The sequence below is a fragment of the Lissotriton helveticus genome, chromosome 5_1, assembly GCF_964261635.1.
Source record: "Lissotriton helveticus chromosome 5_1, aLisHel1.1, whole genome shotgun sequence".
NCBI classification, from domain to species: Eukaryota; Metazoa; Chordata; class Amphibia; order Caudata; family Salamandridae; genus Lissotriton; species Lissotriton helveticus.
The window spans coordinates 261745310-261765608 of record NC_136065.1 but is presented as its reverse complement, the minus strand read 5'-3'; the positions used below and the strand labels follow the sequence as shown (position 1 = coordinate 261765608).

Genomic DNA, 20299 nt, shown 5'->3' with positions numbered 1-20299 from the left:
TGACGCCCCTGGCCAATATTGTCAGAACCCATGGCCTCAGCATCATATTCTATGCAGATGACACCAAGCTCATCCTCTCACTTTCAGGAGACCCCCCCACCTCTAGGACCAACATCCACAACTGCATGTCAAGTGTCTCCGACTGGATGTAGACCAACTGCCTGAAGCTCAAGGCAGACAAGTTGGAAGTGCTGATCTTTGGGAAAAACACCTCCCTGTGGAACGACAACTGGGTGGCCCTCCAAACTCAGACCTACATTCACACCGACAGACCACACCTGCAACCGTGGCAGCATCCTGGACAGCAAAATCACCATGAAATGCCAGATCAATGCAGTCTCCTCCACCTGCTTGCATACCCTCCAAATGCCCCAGAAAAATCTTCTGATAGCTCACTGTCAGCACCAGGAAAACCACCACTCAATCCCTAGTCATTAACTGCCTCGACTACAGCAACGCGCTCTATGAAGGAATCACCACCCAACTCCTTAAGAGACTCCAAACGATTCAGAACTCAGGTGCCAGACTCGTCTGTGACCTCTTTAAACAGACCCACATCAACCCTCAGCTCAGGAGCCCCCACTGTCTCCTCATCCAGAAAATATGCCAATTCAAGATGATGATACACATCTACAAGGCCCTCCACAATTAAGGACCAGCAAACGTCAACCACTGCCTGAATTTCCACCAACCTTCCAGACACTTGCGCTCTACCTTGCCCTCGCACACTCCCCGCATCTGCTGGGTGGTGATGGCAGACTACACGGCGGGATGGTGGAGAGCCGATTAGGCGTGAATCACCTCCGGGACAGTTGTGTCCTTAGGGGTTCTCCCCGCCCGCCGCCAGTTTGAGCTTTCTAAACCGGTAAACTCGTATTTGTATCCCGTGTTAGGGGAAGTGCCTCCACACGTTAGGATCGCTGTATTTGTTGTACCCTGGTAATTAACCAGAATTAGGTAACAGGGTATGTTTGACTGGGACTGATAGGAGTCCTGAAGAAGACCGACGTGACCCTTTATTGTGGGCATACCAATCACAGTCGAAACATGTTGACATTGGCAGTCTAAGGAGGGGTGTTGCGAGTACCTAGCAATCTCTCTAACACGCCCATCCTTCATGATTTTACTCCTGACCATGGGACCCTGGAATAAAGGTGATCGATAGGTTACCCACGAGCCAGTTTTAACCTTGTTGTTTCACTGCACTTATTTCTATCACTGTCCCCAGTCTGTGGTGGTAGCACTTTGTACACACCAATTTTGATTATCGTTTATGTTGTTTGTCTACCCCCTCCCTATGCTCCATCCTCTGCGTGGCTACGCCAGGGTGTTTTGTAAGCAGACCCGATGATGAAGCATGTCACACACATTTGTGTGTGAGTGAGGGCAGTTTTCATTAACATTATCTGTGCCACTGCATGCGTTTCACTTCGGTTTTCTCTCTACCCCTTTTGGTGTGAGTATGTTGAAGAAGGGGGTTCGGGGTGGATGAGTAGTTGACCCTTCCCCCTTGCTTTTTGTGTGAAGTAGCTCACTGTTAGCACCAGGAAAACCAACACCCAATCCCTAGTCATTAACTGGCTGGACTACAGAAACGCACTCTATGAAGGAATTACCACCCAACTCCTGAAGAGACTCCAGACGATTCAGAACTCAGGTGCCAGACTCATCTGTGACCTCTTTAAACAGACCCACATCAACCCTCAGCTCAGGAGCCCCCACTGTCTCCTCATCCAGAAAAGATGCCAATTCAAGATGATGATACACATCTACAAGGCCCTCCACAATTAAGGACCAGCATACATTAACCACTGCCTGAACTTCCACCAACCCTCCGGACACTTGAGCTCTGCCTTGCCCTCGCACACTCCCCGCATCAGCTAAAGCTACAGTGGAGGACGATTCCTCTCCTACATCACTGCCAAGCCGTGGAACAACCTTCCTTTCACCTCCAAAGATCATCCTCTCTTCCGAAATACAGAAAGGGACTCAAGACCTTGTTTATTTACTAATCCTAGCAAGAACCTAGTGCCTGGATACCCTCTCGGGTGATTAGCTGCACTCTATAAATCCGAGTTGATTTAATGATTGAAAACAAAGATCCTATCTAGAAGCGGGTGATTTCGGGACACTCTGTCACTTCTACAATCAATGTCTGTACTTTAAGGTTAAACTATATCAACTAGATTTTATATTTCATCATAATCTGAATGGGTAGATATGTTCCACCATCAACCCCTGATGTTACTTAAGTTCCAACAAAACAATATGTTAATACACTAACACTTTGGACAGTGGACCTATAAGACAACAAAAAGGCACCAAACCCAATGTTTTCACAAACCAAAGTCTTTTGATCGTTCTGCGTGCTGATCCCAAAGTGCCCTCTGTCCAGGGGCACCACCCTTCACATAGGGTGAATAACAAATCGCCTTGAGTTCAGAATAGCACCGCTTAGTAGGTCAATCCGAACAATGAACAGAATCTCTTAATTATTGTCCTTATTGATGCGCTGAGTCTTGGTATATATTTCAAAATATTTTAATGTTCCTTTCAAAGAATTTTTGAAAATAGCCAATATGCATCAGATGTAGTTCATTCTGTTATATCTGTAACCATGAAAGCAGCAACTTCTATAATATTCTGAGTTCCTGTATGTAAGTTACTCAGTCAGTGTCCTTTGAGATGCTGAAACTGTCATTGACTCGATGGAATAATGCAAAGGACATTTGAGACAGTTTTATAGACATTCTTGCCACCGGATATCAATATATCACATATAAGGAACCAGAAGGAACATATACGTTTTCTGTAGAAGGTCTAATCATATCCTATTGGATTTCGTGAATATCTTATTATATACAGCTTTGCTTTCTGGACAACCAGAAAAAGAAAGGAAAAGATTGCCACACCTGGGCAAGAAAGTCGACACCACTAAGGGGTTGGCCCTTAGAGCGGCCATATTCAGTCTTGTGGGTGGACATGATAAATCCCTCTGGGATAAAATGGGAGTCTTCTCACTGCTTCTTTAAATTGAAGTGAAATAGGAAGCACTAAGAATTATTGCTAAGTGGTAAGTGCCTTCTGAACATTTTATTCGAGTGTCTGCTGGTCTAGCCGAATTGGCAGCAAGGGATGAAGTGCACTGAATGATCTTCAACGCCAATCACAGTTAAGACTCACAGGTCTGAGAACAGAGGCATAGCAGGAGATTGTGGAGTTGCCTTTTTCATTTACCACATTATTTAGACTGTAGGTGGAAGAAGAAATTTTGAGAATAAATCAGGGGCTGTTAAATCAGTGAGTCTGAGGCGTAGAAAAGACCTCCAACAGTACAAGTTCCTCGTCTTGGTTTTTTTTTAAGCCATTCACAGCACTACTTCTCAATTCTCTCCCAACTGGTCACATATCACATTCATTCACCTTCAACATTTTGACAATTTCCATTTCGTAGTTTTACCCTAAACATACATTCAAGGTTGAGGCTGTTTGAACTACTTACTTCTCTTCTCTGGTACATCCTTCCTTCCTCGTCAACTCATAGTCACTTCCTTACTGAACTTAAGCATTAACTGAAATCTAAACTACTTAATCTAGAAAGACCGTACTTGTAAAAAACTGACCAACCCATCACCACCCTTTGAAGTGTAAATGTGCACATGATGTAGAAAATGTCAGCCTAAATGTGCAGCCTTTTGTATATGTGTGTCTGTGCTTTCTTGCCGTGATTGTGCCTCACTACAGAAATCTTCATCTATTTGCATTTTCCCTCACCGCCCTGAATCCAATCTGGCAAAGTTCACATGCACCCTAAGTCTGATAGAATGTGTAAACACACAGCATGGCGGCGCTGATGTTTGAGCCTGATGTATTGCATCTGTTATCCCGCAGGTTTTACTGAATGATAGAAAGATTATTTGGCCTGGAGGGCAAACAGAAAAACCACAGGGCTATCAGATGTCAACCAGATTGAAGGTGAGAAATCTAATATAACAATGTTGAATTAATTGCTTTGGAAATTAATTTTCTTGCTATGTCACATGATATAGTGCAGGCGCTGTTCTCCGTATGAAAACCAGAATTCACAACTGCGTAGTCCTTGCACGAAGGTGAGCGGAAATGGTAATACAAAAAAGAAAAAAGTAAAATGCATGATGTGGACGGAAAAAACCCGATATTGAATGGCCTTTGTTTATTCATTTCTTTAATTGGAGGACGGGGTTGTTGTGCTCTGATAATTCTCCGCAATTGTTTCCAGGAGATGGAAGGTGTACAATGAAGGCAATTGCAGGGCCTGCTTTAGCTCTGGTGGCACCTGGTGCGACAATCCTTTTTGGCACCCCCACACCCTATGACCGCCCGCTCAGATTCTTTCACTACCACCAGGAAAAAGTGCCCATCATATCTCCAATCATAAGTTATTGGTAAAAACAGCGCCTCCTCCTGAGATCAGCGCCCCCTCCTATGGTCAGCGCCCTGTGCAGCCGCACTTGTCGCACTGCCCTAAATCCGGCCCTGGGCAGTTGTCTGGAGGCCTGGAAATCCGACACCCAGCACCCAGAACATGAACATGAGGCCTGTTATCTTTGGAAGGCGGGGGCTAGTCCCCCGACCGTATTTATTAAGATATGAAATTAAAAAAGGTTTTAATTGCATGGTCAACAATTTATACAAAAATCAGCAGGACATTAGATACAATATCGTCAACAAGTTTGAGCGGCTAACCTTAACAAAGACTCTAATACATGTTGTTTCCTAACCGAATCTAACATCCTCATCTTGATTTCTGTACATTTCTGGCCATATGGCAAGGTCGCTAACCGGTGTCAGGTCCTACAAGCTGCGCCTCACCTAGAGATGTGCGCATGCGCAGCCGTGCCCGGTAATTGCCCAGTCTACGCCGTGAACTCCATTTACCCACTAAAGGAGGGCCCTTACTCTGCGCCATCCGGTGACGTCATGAGTATGCGCGCGCGGGGTGGCTACCAGCCTAAGGAAAGCGTGACTACTCCGACCCGCGCCCCTTTGAAGCATCAATTACCTTGCCCCTGGAGTTCTAGGAGTGGCCAATGGCCCCTCCCCCTGGGCGGGAACCTCCATAGGAAGATGCCCGCCCCCTCAGACCTTAAAATTATGTGCTCACCGGTCATGACCTTACCGCCACAGGCCAGCATTGTTAACCGACGATCTGGCCTCCCCCCATCTAGACCCAATTCAGGAGCGCGCTTGTTTGTCAAATCCCTCCAACCAGGCCCAGAGATTATCAGACCACAAGACATTCCCCGCCTCATTCAAGTGAACTCCATCCCCCAAGTAGTACTGTCCGCCCCAGATACACCCATGTGGAATCGTCTGCAACAGGGGGGTTCGAAACAGCTTGTCCAACTGTGTGTTGATCCTCTTTACCGAGTGATTCAATGCCCTGACCGAATCCCCCCCTCGCCACTGCCATCGAGGTATGAGTTGCGACCATACTACCGTGCAACCCGGGCAGGTCCTGGCCATCCACCCCGCAGTTGAGATAATCTCTTCAATCAGAATGCGCCTCCCCAGTTTGGCCAAATCATTCTCCCCCAGGTGAAGTATCACCACTGACAGGGGGACGTTCTGGCCCGCTAATAGCCCCTGGAAGAAGTCCCTAAACTGGTTGAGACATAAACCCCCTCTCCCGAAGAACGAGATGTCAAACCCCAGTTGCGCAGCCCTTTTCTTACGGTCTCCTGAAAGAAAAACACATTCGGCCCGTCTCACATAGGAGTGACCCACAATCCAAACAATTTTCCTGTTTTGATCCTGATGTTTGGTCCGCGATGATGTAGGTCGTTGCTGCCCGACGGCAAGTTCCTCCCCTGCGTAACAGGTCTGAGAAACTGCAAGAAAACGGAAACAAACCAGGCGTGAGTACCATCTTGTCACAACATGTCAATCCGCACATATCGTTTGTAACATTCTGAGGACCATCTCCCAATTTTCTTCACCTTCTCCACTGGGAGGCCCCTTGCCACTGCCTCAGTTGCTGCACCAATTCTAAAGGAGTGAGTGCCAAAATCTTTGGGGTCAAGACCTGCTTGTCTGACAGTCAGCCCCAATACCCTCCTGAACTGGTACCTAGTCAAGGGCGTACCGTCGGCGTGACAGAGCAGTGCACCGCCCGCCGCGCCCCCCCGCCGCCCATGGAACACTTCCACATGCCCCACTGGGCAGCACGGATTGGCAAGGGCCCGGTGGAGCACTATGGTGTGACCCCGTGACTCCTGGTCAGTCTTTGATTTCTGAATGGTCACCAACATGGTGTCCTCCTTTATCCTTACACCAGCCCCTTGTATGCCGCCCTGTAGATCAGTCTTGGACCCTGCCACTAACTCGCCAATTCTCAGTGCCCCATAGAATGCCAAGGAAAATGCAGCTTTGAAAAGAAGTACCTCCCACTCCGAGCTACAGACACTGTCCAGTGCGACCAGTAAAGCCGTCAGCCGTGCTAGCCCGATGGGCCTTCTCTTATCTACTTGGTGACCTTGTAAACGGCGCCAACCCCTCAAGGCCTTGCGCACCATAAAGGTGTTAGTAGGATCACGCATGCCCCTAGCTTGAGCAAAGAATGCTACCGCTGCCCTATGCCTGTTCGCAGCTGCTACTGAACGTCCTTCCTTATGCATCCATTCTAAATAGGCCGCAAAGCCGTCCTCCTGCGCCCATAGCACCTCCCATTGCTGACCCAAGAAAGCACAGTAAGACAAAAACGCCCCTTCGTAAGCCGTCTTTGTCCTGGGGGCTAAGCTAGCAACCACGAGGTCCTGTAATCTGGGGCACCAATCTGCCAAAGTACTGCTGGGAAGTGCGCTGGTGAGGGGTCTGCTGTAGGAAGATGCTCCCTGAAAACCTGCATTTTAAAGCGAGAGAGGGAGTCAGCTGCATTATTGAGAATGCCAGGGACATGCTTGGCCTTGAAAACTACATTCCATTTTAAGCACTGCAACACAATCTCTTTTATCAGACGCAGTATGAAAGGACATCGTGCTGGTTTATACATTCCACTACTGTCATGTTGTCTGACCAAAACACCACTAATTGATTACATAAGTGTTCAGGCCAAACCTTTAATGCCACCCATATTGGGAAGAGTTCCAGGAAGCCAATGTTAGTGGTCAGACCCCAGGTTCTCCATACTTCCGGCCAACGTTGTGCGACCCACCTGTTTCCCAGGATGGCGCCAAAGCCCACACTACCAGCAGCGTCTGTCCATAGACCCAACTCTGGTGATGTTGCGGGAGGGCCGGGCCACACTACCCTGCCATTGAAATCCTCCAGGAATTATTATTATTATTATTAAAGGGGCTTATAAAGCGCCTGGTGACGCCTCCCGGCGTGTCCCCGCGCTGTGGAGAGAGAGTCTTAGAAAGGCCGAGACCAAGAAGAACTGGCAGTTAGAGGGTAAAAAGATATGTTTTCAGCAGTTTCCTAAAAGAGGCCTCATTTTTTTCAAGTCTGATGGGAGTAGGGAGGGTGTTCCATTTCCTAGCAGCAAGGGTGCGAAAGGACTTACCACCCATCCTAGCTTTTTTAGAGAGCGAAGTTTGAAGCAGCCCCATTCCCTTGGAACGAAGGGATCTATTAGGCTCGTACGGTAAAGCTAAGTCGGACATATATGAGGGGGCTTTTTGATGGATGATCCTATGGCACCAGAGGAGTGCTTTGAATAGTATCCTCTTCCCAATAGGCAACCAGTGGAGGGAGGCCAGGGAAGGTTTGGAAGGAGCTCTACGGGGAAGTCTTAGCACAAGGCGTGCGGCTGAATTTTGCAGGACTTGTAATTTTCTGATGTTTTTTTCCGATGTGCCCAGCAGCAGCACATAGCCATAATCTATTCGGGAGGTAATAAGTGCTTGAGTCATGGTGCGCCTGGAGTTCAGAGGGAGCAAGTCCAGGGTGCGATTAAGAGTTTTCATGACTCCAAAGCACTTACCTACTGTTTTTTTGACATGGCTGTCATAAGAAAGCTTGTTGTCTATCCAGACACCCAAGTTCTTGGCTTCCTGACTAGGTGTTGGTAAAGGTCCTAGACAGGTAGGCCACCAGTCTTTCGTCCACATTGTGTCTTTTCCTCCTATTATGAGTACCTCAGTTTTTGTGCCATTTAATTTGAGGCAGTTTTCGTTCATCCAAGCTGCAAGCTTGCTCATACAGGATTTAAAGTTATCGGCCTCAGAGGAGGGAGCTTGAGATAGAGAAATCAAAAGTTGAGTATCGTCGGCGTAAGAGACTAGCTCTACGCCGAACGATTGGACAACCTCTGCCAGTGGAGCCATGTACAAGTTGAACAGGGTGGGACTCAGGGCAGAGCCCTGAGGTACCCCCTGTCCCAGTGTCATGCTGTCTGAGAGGAAGGTCCCTCTTTGGACCTGAAAGCTTCTGTTGGTAAGGAAGGCTTTCAGCCACCCCAGAGCCTCTTTGGTGACCCCCGCCCGGTTTAGACACTGTAGCAAGGTGGAATGTGCTACAGTGTCAAACGCGGCGCTGAGGTCTAGCATGATAAGGGCCATGGTCTTGCCCTCATCGGCTCCTTCCCGCAGGGTTTCAGTAGCTCTCAGGAGTGCTGTTTCTGTGGAGAATCTAGATCTGAAGCCTGACTGTGATGTGTGAAAGGCATTTTGGGCTTCAAGATGGGCCATAAGTTGGACATTGACTATTTTCTCTGCTAATTTAGCTAAATAAGGTAGCAGGGAAATAGGACGTAGATTCTCCAATATATCCTGACTCATGTTAAGTTTTTTTTTGATGGGGAGCACTATGGCTTTCTTCCATTCTGCAGGTAGACAAGCAGTGGAAAAGGATAACTGAAGTATATGTCTGAAGTGGGGCTCTAAGACCGAAAGACTGGCTGCTAGGATTTTAGGAGGCGCAGGATCTCTTGGAGAACCGGATTTAATGCTTTTGCAGGTAGACACTAGTATATCAGCGGAAGGAACAAAAAAAGCACATAGATGGAATCGTGTACGTATGTGGTCTTTACTCTCAGCAAAATCCGTACCAGGTATTTTGTTGCCAGAAAAACTAGCATATATATTCGTGATTTTGCCAGAGAAATATTTAGCAATTTTATTGCAAGTTTCCACTGAATCATTATGGGAGGTAGGACTGGAATCAATTATTGATATTTCCTTGAATATCTGGAAGAGCTCCTTCAAGGAGTTTTCAGCTTCCAGAATCCGGTCATTATAGTGAGAAGCTTTGGACGCGCGTATCTTTTTATTATATTCTTTTTGTGCTGCTTTGTACCGGGCTTTAATTTCAGCCATCCATATGAGCATATCCTGGCGAATCTCAGACAACAGCCTTGTGCGGTGATGTTTCTCCCGTAGTCCTTTCATTGCTTGGGCGATGGAGCGTGAGAAAGGGCGTGCCATAGGGATGACCCGCAGCGCGAAGTTCAGTTGCCCTACCACCTCCTGTAATTGCTGCAAAGTAACCTTGTCTTTGCGTAAGCATAGACGTAGCGCTGTTCTGAATTTGTCCACTTTGTCCCTGGGCAATCTGAAACATCCCTCCACAGAATCAATCTCAATGCCAAGAAATTCCAAGCAGGTGGCCGGGCCAACAGTCTTCCCCGGCGCAAGCGGAACCCCAAAAGCCCGCATGAGCACGCAAAATTCCTGCAATGCCCAAGCACACTCCTGAGAGCCCGCCGTACCCAAGAAAAGAAAATCATCTAAATAATGCATGACCTGCTGATGGCCCGTCGCTTGTCTCATGGCCCATTCCAGGAAAGAGCTAAACATCTCAAAGTATGCACATGATATAGAGCAGCCCATGGGCATGCATTTATCCATGTAGAACTTGTCCCAAACGTAAAACCTAGGAGATGATGATCAGCCGGGTGAACCGGGAGGAGACGGAAAGCTGATTCAATGTCTGACTTCGCCATCATCGCCCCCGGCCCCATGGCTTGCAACAAGTTAACCGCCTGGTCGAAGGAGGCGTACTTAACGCTACAAATACCCTCGTCAATGGCATCGTTCAATGATGCGCCTCTGGGTGCTGAGAGGTTGTGGATCAATCTGAACTGACCCTTCTCTTTTTTGGGAACTACTCCTAATGGTGAACACACAAAATTGGGGACAGGCACCTCGGTGAAAGGGCCAGCTATCCTGCCTAGAGATAATTCCTTTTCAATTTTTGCCGCCAACACTGCTGGGTTGTGTTTCACCGATAATTGGTTCTTGCAGTGTGCGCTGCCTGTGTATCCCCCCGCAGGGATCCTAAAGCCTTGGGAGAAACCTTCCTGGAGTAAGGTGGCCGTTGCGTGGTCCGGGTATCTATTTAACCATGGGATCATTGCTAACACATCTACTGGCGTGGGGGTACCTAACTGGTTTGTGTTACAGTGGCTTTCCCCTTCCCCTCTGACCCGTGTTCCCGTGTTTGGACCTGCAGGATGTTTCTGGATGTGAGGGGTGACCACAGGACGAACATGCATGTCTGAACTTACAGGTGCCCGGGGCCCTTGTGCAGGTGCGCCTATTAAAGTCCCAGCACACCCCCTTCTTCTCTGCCCCGCCGGCCCTAAACTTCCCGGGTACCTCACCCGCTTGGGGGGGCCGAAAGGGCTGTTGGGGTCTCGCGGAGAACACCCTGACCGCACTGTTGGCCTGAGGGGGGGGGGGTGAACTATCTGAAAACTGCTTATGCCATGACATTGAATCAACCGTATCCCATGCCAATGACGGGTTAAATTCTAACGCTTTCCTGAAATTCACATCGTACCCTTTCCATGCATCCCCAGAGTACTGTTCACTCCAACCCACAATCCTGCTGTTGTAGCACGCCAATGGCGCCTGGATATTAGGAGGTCGTTCGGCCTTGATAGCTGTGAATACTGCAAAAGCCCTGATCCAGTTAAGTAGCGTTTCCTCCACCCTAAATCTAGAACACTGTGCCCTCCATTCACTTGGATGCATCCACTCTTTCAGTGTCTTCGCATGCTCCATCTCCCTATTATCCCGCAACAATGAAAAAATGTACACATACTTATCGGCCCAAATCATCTCTTTCACAGTCTGCGACACATGTTGTGCTAAATTCTCCCTTCTAGAAGGTAAAGAACCCTCCCCCAAGAGAGGCAGTGCCCCCTCCTTACCATTTTCAGGCACCTGGACCGATTGCCCACTAACTCCATTCGGCTGGGCGAGACTGGAACCTGCGAGGGAAGAAGATGAGGGCAATGCAACACTGTCGGCCACTGTTGCCGATCTAATCTTTTCAACAAACTTTGCCGCCTCTGCCGCATGATCTGAAGAAGTCGGAACCCCCCCCCCCTTCTGTAGCCACGGCATCAAGGCCGTTATCTGAGACAACAATTCAGGGGGCATTGAATCTAGGTTACCTGCTGGGACAGCGGGTGCCACTGGGGTTATGCCCGGTGGTACTGGCGTAATAGGCAAGGCGGGTGCCGGTTGCGGCAAGCCTGTAACCGGGATCGGGACCACCGGTGAGGGGGCAGGCCCAGCAGCTCGGGGCCCCGGTGGAATGGCAGGAGCCGGCGCCGCGGGGGCTGGAAGTACCGGCATTGGTGTCATGGGGGGTGGGATGACCGCTAAAGCGGGGTAACAAAATCCCCCCTTGGCAATGGTGCCGACCTCTGGCGAATAGGCCTACCCGATGGGCCAGGGGGGTCATCAAACCTCTCGTTAATCCGTGCCTCCAATTCATCAACCTTCCCCAGCCGTTTATTAATTTCGCCCATTTCACGCATCATTGCCCGCATCATAACCTCCATCTTGGACCCTCCTTTACCACCCCGCAATCCTGGCATGTTAAAACTGAACAAACAGCTGCCTACTCTCCTAGTGACACCACTGGCCAAACTCGTGTACCTGTACAAGATGGAGGATCTCCAGGGGGGTTTCAGCACCACGCAACGGCAACCGCAACACCACCGGCTTATCCAGTTATGTAAGGGGTGAGTAAACCTAGTGTAGACCCACCCGGCGGCTACCAGGAGCAATGAAATGCTAGCCCCCCGTTCTCCTCTTACCGATAAATCCTGCGTGCACACAGCCGGTATTGGATCAGCAACGGCGTCTTATGTCCCCTTCTGTGAGCAAATCGCACCAATAACGTCGTTAAATGCCTAGAATAGAATATTATATCAATACCGTGGGATATAAGGCAGGAGCAGATTAATGAACACCAACCCTGAATTTATTGGGGGCTTAACCCTCACCGTTAACTTTTTGTGATGTGCCAAAACACCAAATTGTTGTATCAATAAATTGCACAATAACACCCACTTATGCCAAGAACATTTATCATACAGTAAATAGCACTTTCTTGTAATGTCGAATCCCCAATTTACCAAAAAATTGCCCACTTTCATTGAGGTCTCCCCTCCAGGTCCTGCCCTGGTCGACCCTGCTTCGCTTCCCCTTGTGTCAGCTGCACCAAACTCACTTGAAATAGAAAGCGCGGGGAAAACAAAAGCGCAAACCAGGCGGCAATCCTTCCCGTGCCGCTATGAAGGCGGGAAATAAAAATCCCCCGTACTGCCCCACACAAAAGGATTTTTTACCGCCCAAATCGTCCGGGTCTGCGTGAGTGCTCAAAAAACCGGTCTCTTCTACCCTAATTAACCGGCGCGTTCACGGGTCCCCGATCCGGCGCCCCCCCCCCCCGCAAAATACCTCTTCTCGTTGCGCAGCCCGACCGACCACAGGGAAAAAACCTTGCTCTCCGATCCGCTCACCAACCGCCCCGTGTCCCGGTGACCTCAGAGCGAGGTGAACTTGCTCGCGATGCTGCTACAAGTAACTCGGCAGCCCCGGAACGTGGAATCTGCCAAAACAAACCGGAAAGGTCAATACACCAAGCAGCCCCGAGCGCGGGGCACCACACACTGTGGGGAAGGCTCGTCACGATAAACCTCAGCGCGATGGCTTGGAACCTGCAAAACAAAGCAAGAAGATTTAAAAAACCAAGAAGCCCCGAGCGCGGGGCACAACGTGCTGTGGGGGAGCGTCCAGGGACAAGGGGGTCTCCTGGGCGCTCCCCACCTCTTTATTCCCAAGGGGCCGGACGGGGTGGCGACGCCCCCCCCCGCCCAGCCCCTCCAGCAGCACGCCCCCCTGACCCGGACATCCTACCCTGGTATCCGGGTCACGGAGGGCGCCGGCCAATCGGTGGTGGGTCGCGCCCAAGGGCCCGCCCCCACCACCGAGAGGCACCAAGGAGGGGGGAGGCGGTCGCCGCGCCGCCATGCGGGCGGGTGGGCCGAGGGCCCCCCCTTTTCACTTGTCGCACTGCCCTAAATCCGGCCCTGGGCAGTTGTCTGGAGGCCTGGAAATAGGTGGTGGAGTGGGGGAGTGGGGGAGTGGTGAACGGGAAGCAGGCCTAGGGCACAGCTTGTGGCGTGTTTGGACCAGGCGGACAGGAATACATGAGTTTTCAGGCCTCTCATGATTATCTAGAAATGTATTTCGAATCATATGCAGATGGAATACATTTTCCAAAGGATTGGCCCTCAACTTATTTTTGGTGCTTGATGCCAAGCAGTTTCAGGAATGCCAAACATAGGCAGCTGTTTGGCTGATATTTTCTACTGGCCCACATTACGCAAAGACTTGTGGCATGCAAACGTTTAACCAAGGCACAGGCTTCAGGGCAAGGGTGGATAGGAGCGCGGCATCATCATTAGAGAATGAGTCTTGGAATATGCTTCTGGGTCCTCTGCTTGCCAGTCATTTTTGCGGAGACACCTGTGTGTATGGTATTACAATAGTACAATCTTAGTGTGTCTACTGTAATGATCAGGGCACAGTGGAAGCAGTGGGGCAGGGCCACATTGGGAAGTATTTCCTGAAGTAGGTGCAGATAGTGGGAGGTGCTCTTGAAGTCACTGTTGAATTGTAGACAATGGTCTGATCCGAGGAAACAATACATCCAAGTCTCTTGCATCCTTTAATAAATGTCAAGGGGACCATGGTGGCCAGCCTATTGAAGAGTTGAAGGGGAGGTCCTGCTGAGAAAGCATGTCCCATTAACACTAGCTCTGTTTTCGCTGAATTTTTTTCATTGTTTATACTTGGTACATTGGTCATGCAGGGCCAGTTTACTGTCACTCACTGGAGAATTTCAGATGAGTGTTTTCATAGTAAATTTGGAATTTGATGTTTGTAGGAATCAATGATTTGTCACATTGATTGCAAGTGAAATGTTAAAGAGGTTCAAGGAAAGCACTGATCCATGTGGCTCTCCAAAAGTAATGGAGTCGTTTTGTGAAAAACACATTTGATTCATAGTCAGTCTTTTTCAGAAGAATGCCATTAACCATTCAAAGGATATGTCTACAATTCTGAAGAGTGTGTGCAAGCCAAGAAAGAAATCCTTATGATGATGGTGTTAAAGGTCACAAAGTATATCGTTTATAGATTCCGAGTTGGCAGCTATACCTAAGCGACCGATGCAAGGATTGTACAGAACCGAACCTTAATGATAAAACGGATGCCAACAGGGTCAGATAATGAAAGTAACAAGAAATGTAAATATTGGGTAAAAGAAAAAATATCAAATTGCGTTTGTGACTTCCTGAGTGTAGTGACCTGGAGTCTAACAGAGAAAGCTGAGCCTCTCCATGTTGGAGATGATTGCTTAAGCACCCATATTAGCTGGGTCTTCCATCACATTGTGAGGTCACTGAGCAAGATGATTATAGTGATAAATGTACAAGTTCTGGCAGTTTTGTTGGGGAGATAGAGCGTTCTTTCTTAGGAGGGTGACCAGAACAGAGGTATTCTAGGTGTTGACACAAGGTCCAGTATGATTTTTTTGGATAAGGAGTTGAAGAAAAGTGAAAATGTAATTATCTTCTACTTATATGCAGTTTCAGCACACTATATCATAATTATCTTGCTACCAGGGCACTGTTCACGAGGATTAGGTGTTATTAACCTCGCTCAATAAAATCCAACTCCCCAGGGTTTGAAATTTGTTGGGTGTGATAAATTGCACATATTCCATTTTTTGAGTACTAACATGCAGATTTGTTGCTTACTACTACAAAATCCACAGGTCACTGTAAATACCATGCACTTTACCCCATATACATTCTCACAGGTTTGCCTCACCAAAATGTAATGAAGGGTGGGGAATTTATTACACCCGGTATTTACTGTATTTGGTAAATTCGGAATCAGTCTGCTTGAGGTCACTTTATGGCTTTCCTCAGTAGTTTTAGTTAAAACAACAGGAAATTTATATCTAAGCATTGATTTAGGCTGTCTCTATAATGCTTTCTGAGTGAAAAGTGTTGCTCTACCTTGCATTAATACTGCTGTTGTTTGATCCAAGTGATTTGCCAAGTTAGATCTCAGAGCTGTGTACCATTAGGTAGAACCTGATATTGAGTGGCATTATCTTAAAGAGTTTGTAACACCTGATGGGATCTTTCAGTTCTGTTGTATGCCATTTGAACAGGCCTCAGTGGCAACTGTATTCAAGAAAATCAGAAAAAGATTGGCATTTGGAGCATTGAGAAATGTAAACCGTATGCGTGGGAAAGAGTGTTTTATTTCAGAACAGATCATCAACCATTAGTGGAGATTTAATCAGGTAAGAACATTTAGAAAGCTACTGCTAGATTAGCAAGACTAGCCACTAAATTGCTTGAAGTCAATTTCAAGGTTGAATATATTGAGGTTGGAAAGAACATGAAGGCTGGTTACCGGTTGATGAAAGTATACAGAAAAACCTTACAGAGTGTGACATTGAGAAGTGTATTATTGCAAAAGTCGAAAATAGTGTAATTTGCCATGATTTGAAAAGAGTGGAGTGAACAACTGATAGAGGATGTCTTATGTGACAAGATATGATTTTTTTCTACCGGATAGCCCAAGGAAAAATCATTAGTGGTAAACTTAAAAAAAAATGTGTAACATTTGTGATGAGTTGTTATTAGAAGAAGATTACTAGTGATAAATTGATTCTACCTATTTCTTCAAGAGAAAATAATTCTGTAGACCGCCCAATTTGGAGACTTCGGGATGAACATCACTGAAAGGAGAATTAAGAGTACTTTTTGGTGGCTGTGAACTGATAAAGAAGTGGAAGATCATTGGGGCTTAGAAGACCAGGATGGTTGATGTGGGGCACTGAGGCTCTGAGTCATGCTGCATTTAATCCTACAGATTCCTTCCAGTGGCTGATCCCTGGACGGCTCAGAGGATTGCTTTGATCTCAGAAACAGATTGAGCAAGGGTGACAACTGGAGGTGGTGGAGAGATTAGTTCAATATCACTTCACTTGGCATGACCTGGCCTCCATGGCAGAGTGATGCTTGAAAGCCGCGGCTGACGTAGACCTGGAAACCCAGCAGCCTTCTAATGGTAAGGACTGTAGCTTAGTGACCAGAGGACTGGTCAAGCTCCGAGCAGCGGCCCTGTGTCTGTGGCTCACTCGGATTGAAGGAGACTAGACGCCTGGCAGGCATGATCTGATGAACCTACAAGGGCCCACAGTGTCAGCTGAACTTGTGGGGAGTCAAAAAAGGGAGTGGTGGGCTGTGGGGGCCCTTTACAACAATAGAGCCCAAGCATCAATAATATAAATATGTGGTCAGTGATTTGCCCATGCTCTGCCAGGATCAGATAAGCTACTAATGAAGACCCAGGCCAGGAAGTTGTGGGGGCACAAACAGGCATTGGATAATGCATTCTTTGGGCCCGATTCCTCCCCTTCACCCACTCCAGTGAAAATTGGAGATTTCAAGAGGAGGCACAGATAGGGAGCACCCTTTTGAGAAGTGACACTTTGCCAAAACCTAGACCCTCAAATTAAGCACTATACCTTATATCCACTGGGGTAGATACGAGAGATTATGAGGAGACTATAGAATTTATGATAGACTATAGCACTTTGCAGGACCTAGGCTGCATGGCTGCCCTAGGGTACCGGACGTTACAAGGCGCCCTCCGAAATTATGCTGTAGGTTGGGGTCCCTCCATTCAAGTGGTGACTAAAGAGTTGCCCAGTTAGAGGAGTAGGAAGAGAGAGGAAGGAAACCTTCAAGAGCCCCTCTTCTGTGCTGGGTCGATGTGCAGGTTTTTGCGGGGCTTCAAGAAGGACAGAATGGGTAAAATAGGGGCTAGAGTGCCGCAACACATGGAAAAAGTATGGAATTAATTAGATTAGATACCAATGAGCCAGCTATGCCAAGGGATCGAGGGATTGATGGAGGCCCAAGATGAACCTGCAGAGGCAGTCACCCCAGCATACTATCCATCAGGCCATCAGATATACTAAAACAGCATTACAGGACAAAATTGTGAAGTCAGGCTGGAAGTCTTGTTACTTCATCAGGGCCTCCAGAACCTAGCTGAAGGCACCACAAAGGCGAAGAGCTGCACTGTCCATAGTGAAAGACGAGGTACAAACTCTAAACAAAGAGGTGAAATGCTTGAGAGGGTCAACGGGAGCATTGTAGTGTTGAACAGAAGCTATGGAAGAGCACTCAAGAAGGAATAACCTTTTACTGATCGGTGTCTCAGAGGGAACGAAAGAAGTAAACCTGAACGATTCTATATGGCCTGGTTTAAATCCTATTTCTCTGAGGGGGGCCTTTCCTCAAGTTTCATGCTGGAAAGAGCCAATTGAAGGTTGGTTCCCAAGCCCCCTGGTTACCTCCCTGCACCCTATAATCATTAGGATCCTGAATTATGTTGATAGAGACACTGTGTTACTTATGGCAAGACAAAACTAGGACTTTCATTGTTGATCAGCTAAAGTTCTTATCTTCTTTGAGAGCACAGCCCACGTTCAGCAGCAAAGCAAGTCTTTTGTTCAAGTGAAACGGAAACTCAGGGCACATATATGCTTCTGTACCTGGTAAAGGTGATGTTCAGGGGGAATCCAATTTTTGTGAGATGCCAAAAATTCGTTTGGAGCTGGTGAAATAAAGGAAACTCCAACCTACATATATGATCGCTCTCAGCCGAGAAGACCCCACAAGAAAAGAGGAAGAACACTCAGCACAAACCTGAAGAAGAAGACTGCTGCAATGAATGAAGTGTCAACAAACAAGAGTGCCAGGGCTCGGGTTCAACTTACAACAGCTTTTTATTTAGCTGGTGTGTACCTTCTTTTTATCGATTCCGAAGGTTTGTATTTTCATTTCAACATTTTCAAATTTCAAGATTATTTACATTTTGTATATGCTGCAGAGGATTAAACATTCCTTAAACAGTCAAAACAATACAAATATAAGTCATAAATAACAATACTTTCAAAAAGGGACAAATCATCACATTCATTAATAGTTGCACTTTCACTATTTAAACTGGAAAACAAACTCAATTTTGTACACCGTAAAGTATTCTGGTACTGGTCCTTGTGACCAAGCAAATATAATTGTTAGGACCAGACACATTGGGCCATATGACTTTGGTTAAATCGCCCTATGTTCGTGTGCAAACCCTTCTAATTTAGGTTGCCTTTGAAACAGCTGAACAGCCGACGCGTTTCCAAACCCTTTGTTCAGTTAATAGGGTTCTTCCTCAGGGCTGAGCTGTGTACCTATGGTGTAAGATTGGGGGACATTTAGTATCTCCTGTTCTCAAATGTTCATTTGACCAACATATTGCATAAGTAAAACTTGCGAGAATTACCTCTTTTCATGTGTTGATGTTCACTGTGGTTTTTTGGACACAGGGCATCTGGTTATCCTTATTTATCACCCTTTCCTAAACGATGAAATTAAAGGATGGTGTTTGTGTAAGTTTTTTTGTCTTGTAATGTATTTTTACACATCTCGTGTCCGTATTTACGCTATGCCAGCACTTACTTGTTTTGTAATTCAGATCACCCACTGGGTTGAAGTACCCGTTAGTAGAAATCTTTAAGAGTTCTGCGGTGTTTAAATCTGCTGGAATGAAGGTTTGAATCAGTACAACATTCCGATGGCCAAATTATTAATTACCCAGTCTAAAGCAGTGGGACTTACATTTGTGTGACACGGAAAAAATCTCGTGTATGGCTTCACTTTCTGCTGGGGGTCGCGTATATATTTGTTTATTCCGTCCTTTCTTCCTAGCGGGTCGAGGTTCTGTGGAATTAAAGCGACCTTTAAGTATGTTTACTAAAAGCGGTCGTGGTTTCGGTTAACCGGGTACGCTTGTTTAGAGCTTCTTACCTTTACCGCTAGCTCTCTAATGAGTTGCAAAAATCTCCGTGAAGCCGAATGTAAGTCGTTCCCTTCGCTGCAAGTCGAATGTGGTTTACCAACACCCGGCAGAACTCATTTCCTGTTTAAGTATTCTGCTAAGCATTGTGGGACTTGTAGTGTTCTATGTCTTGCGGTGTGCAGTGCTGAAAAACGTTGTGTTAACGCAGTGACTGGCACAATCTATTGCAGAATAGTGCATGTTTGCAGGGGGTGGTTTAATGAATGAAGTCACTCCTCCTCAGATGCCAGTGACGACAATAGTCCAACCATGCTGACTGCTTAGCTAGTGAACTGAACTGGTTACTAGAGACTGCATCAGATTTTTGAGATGGGGGTTGGTTAGCGGGATCATAAAGGAAATTCTCTATGCCCACGGTTTCAAGTAGGGCCCAACCCGGGATAAGAATTGATGACATATTAATGGGCACCACATATTTTTTCAGTATAGCGTAACGGAGTAAGGAAAAGTTAGTCCTCTGATAGTGTTTTTAAGCTGTGTTTCTTATTTAACTATATATTTTGAGTTTGAAATAGCACAGGGTTTGAGAACATATCATAAATCTTACAGTTTGGGACAGTTACATGGCATATTACTTTCACATCCATCAGATGGGTGATATCTAGGATTCAGAAGGGAAGTGAGGAACAAAGAGGAGAACAGAGGGGGCAAAGGGAAGTGGGGTGGCACAGGTTCAACAATCAACAGCTCACAATGCCTTACATAAAACAGGACGTCTTAACATTACTACCAAATTTCAGATTAATGTGGATGAGGAGTGTCTTGTCCTCCCTTTTAAGGGAATATTTCACATGGTCTGGAATGCCTCAGAACATCACACAGTACTGTAGGATTCCCCCAAGCACATGGACTTGCCTCATGTGGGTAACAAATGGGTGCCACACTCTTTCAAACTTCTATACCCTATCATGAATAATGGTGGACATCTTTTCCATTGGAAAGATTGCCCATACTTTACCCAACATCATGTTAAGTTGAGGCACAGCTGTTTGTTTCCAAATTTGGGTTATTGCTTGTCTTGTGGCCAGAACCAAGTGTGATAATAGTTTCCCTAGCTGCGTAGTCAGGACAAA

At 47.0% G+C, this 20299-nt stretch overlaps 1 protein-coding gene across 4 annotated transcripts in view; it reads left to right on the top strand.

Annotated features, from left to right (window-relative positions):
• Positions 1 to 20299, top strand: part of GRIN1 (glutamate ionotropic receptor NMDA type subunit 1) — a 778837-nt gene that overhangs the window by 333138 nt on the left and 425400 nt on the right. For all 4 annotated transcript variants that reach the window (XM_078642154.1, XM_078642156.1, XM_078642155.1 and 1 more), the window contains exon 9: positions 3892 to 3975. In XM_078642154.1, coding sequence (XP_078498280.1) covers positions 3892 to 3975 — 84 coding nt within the window. The remainder of the gene's footprint in view (positions 1 to 3891; positions 3976 to 20299) is intronic.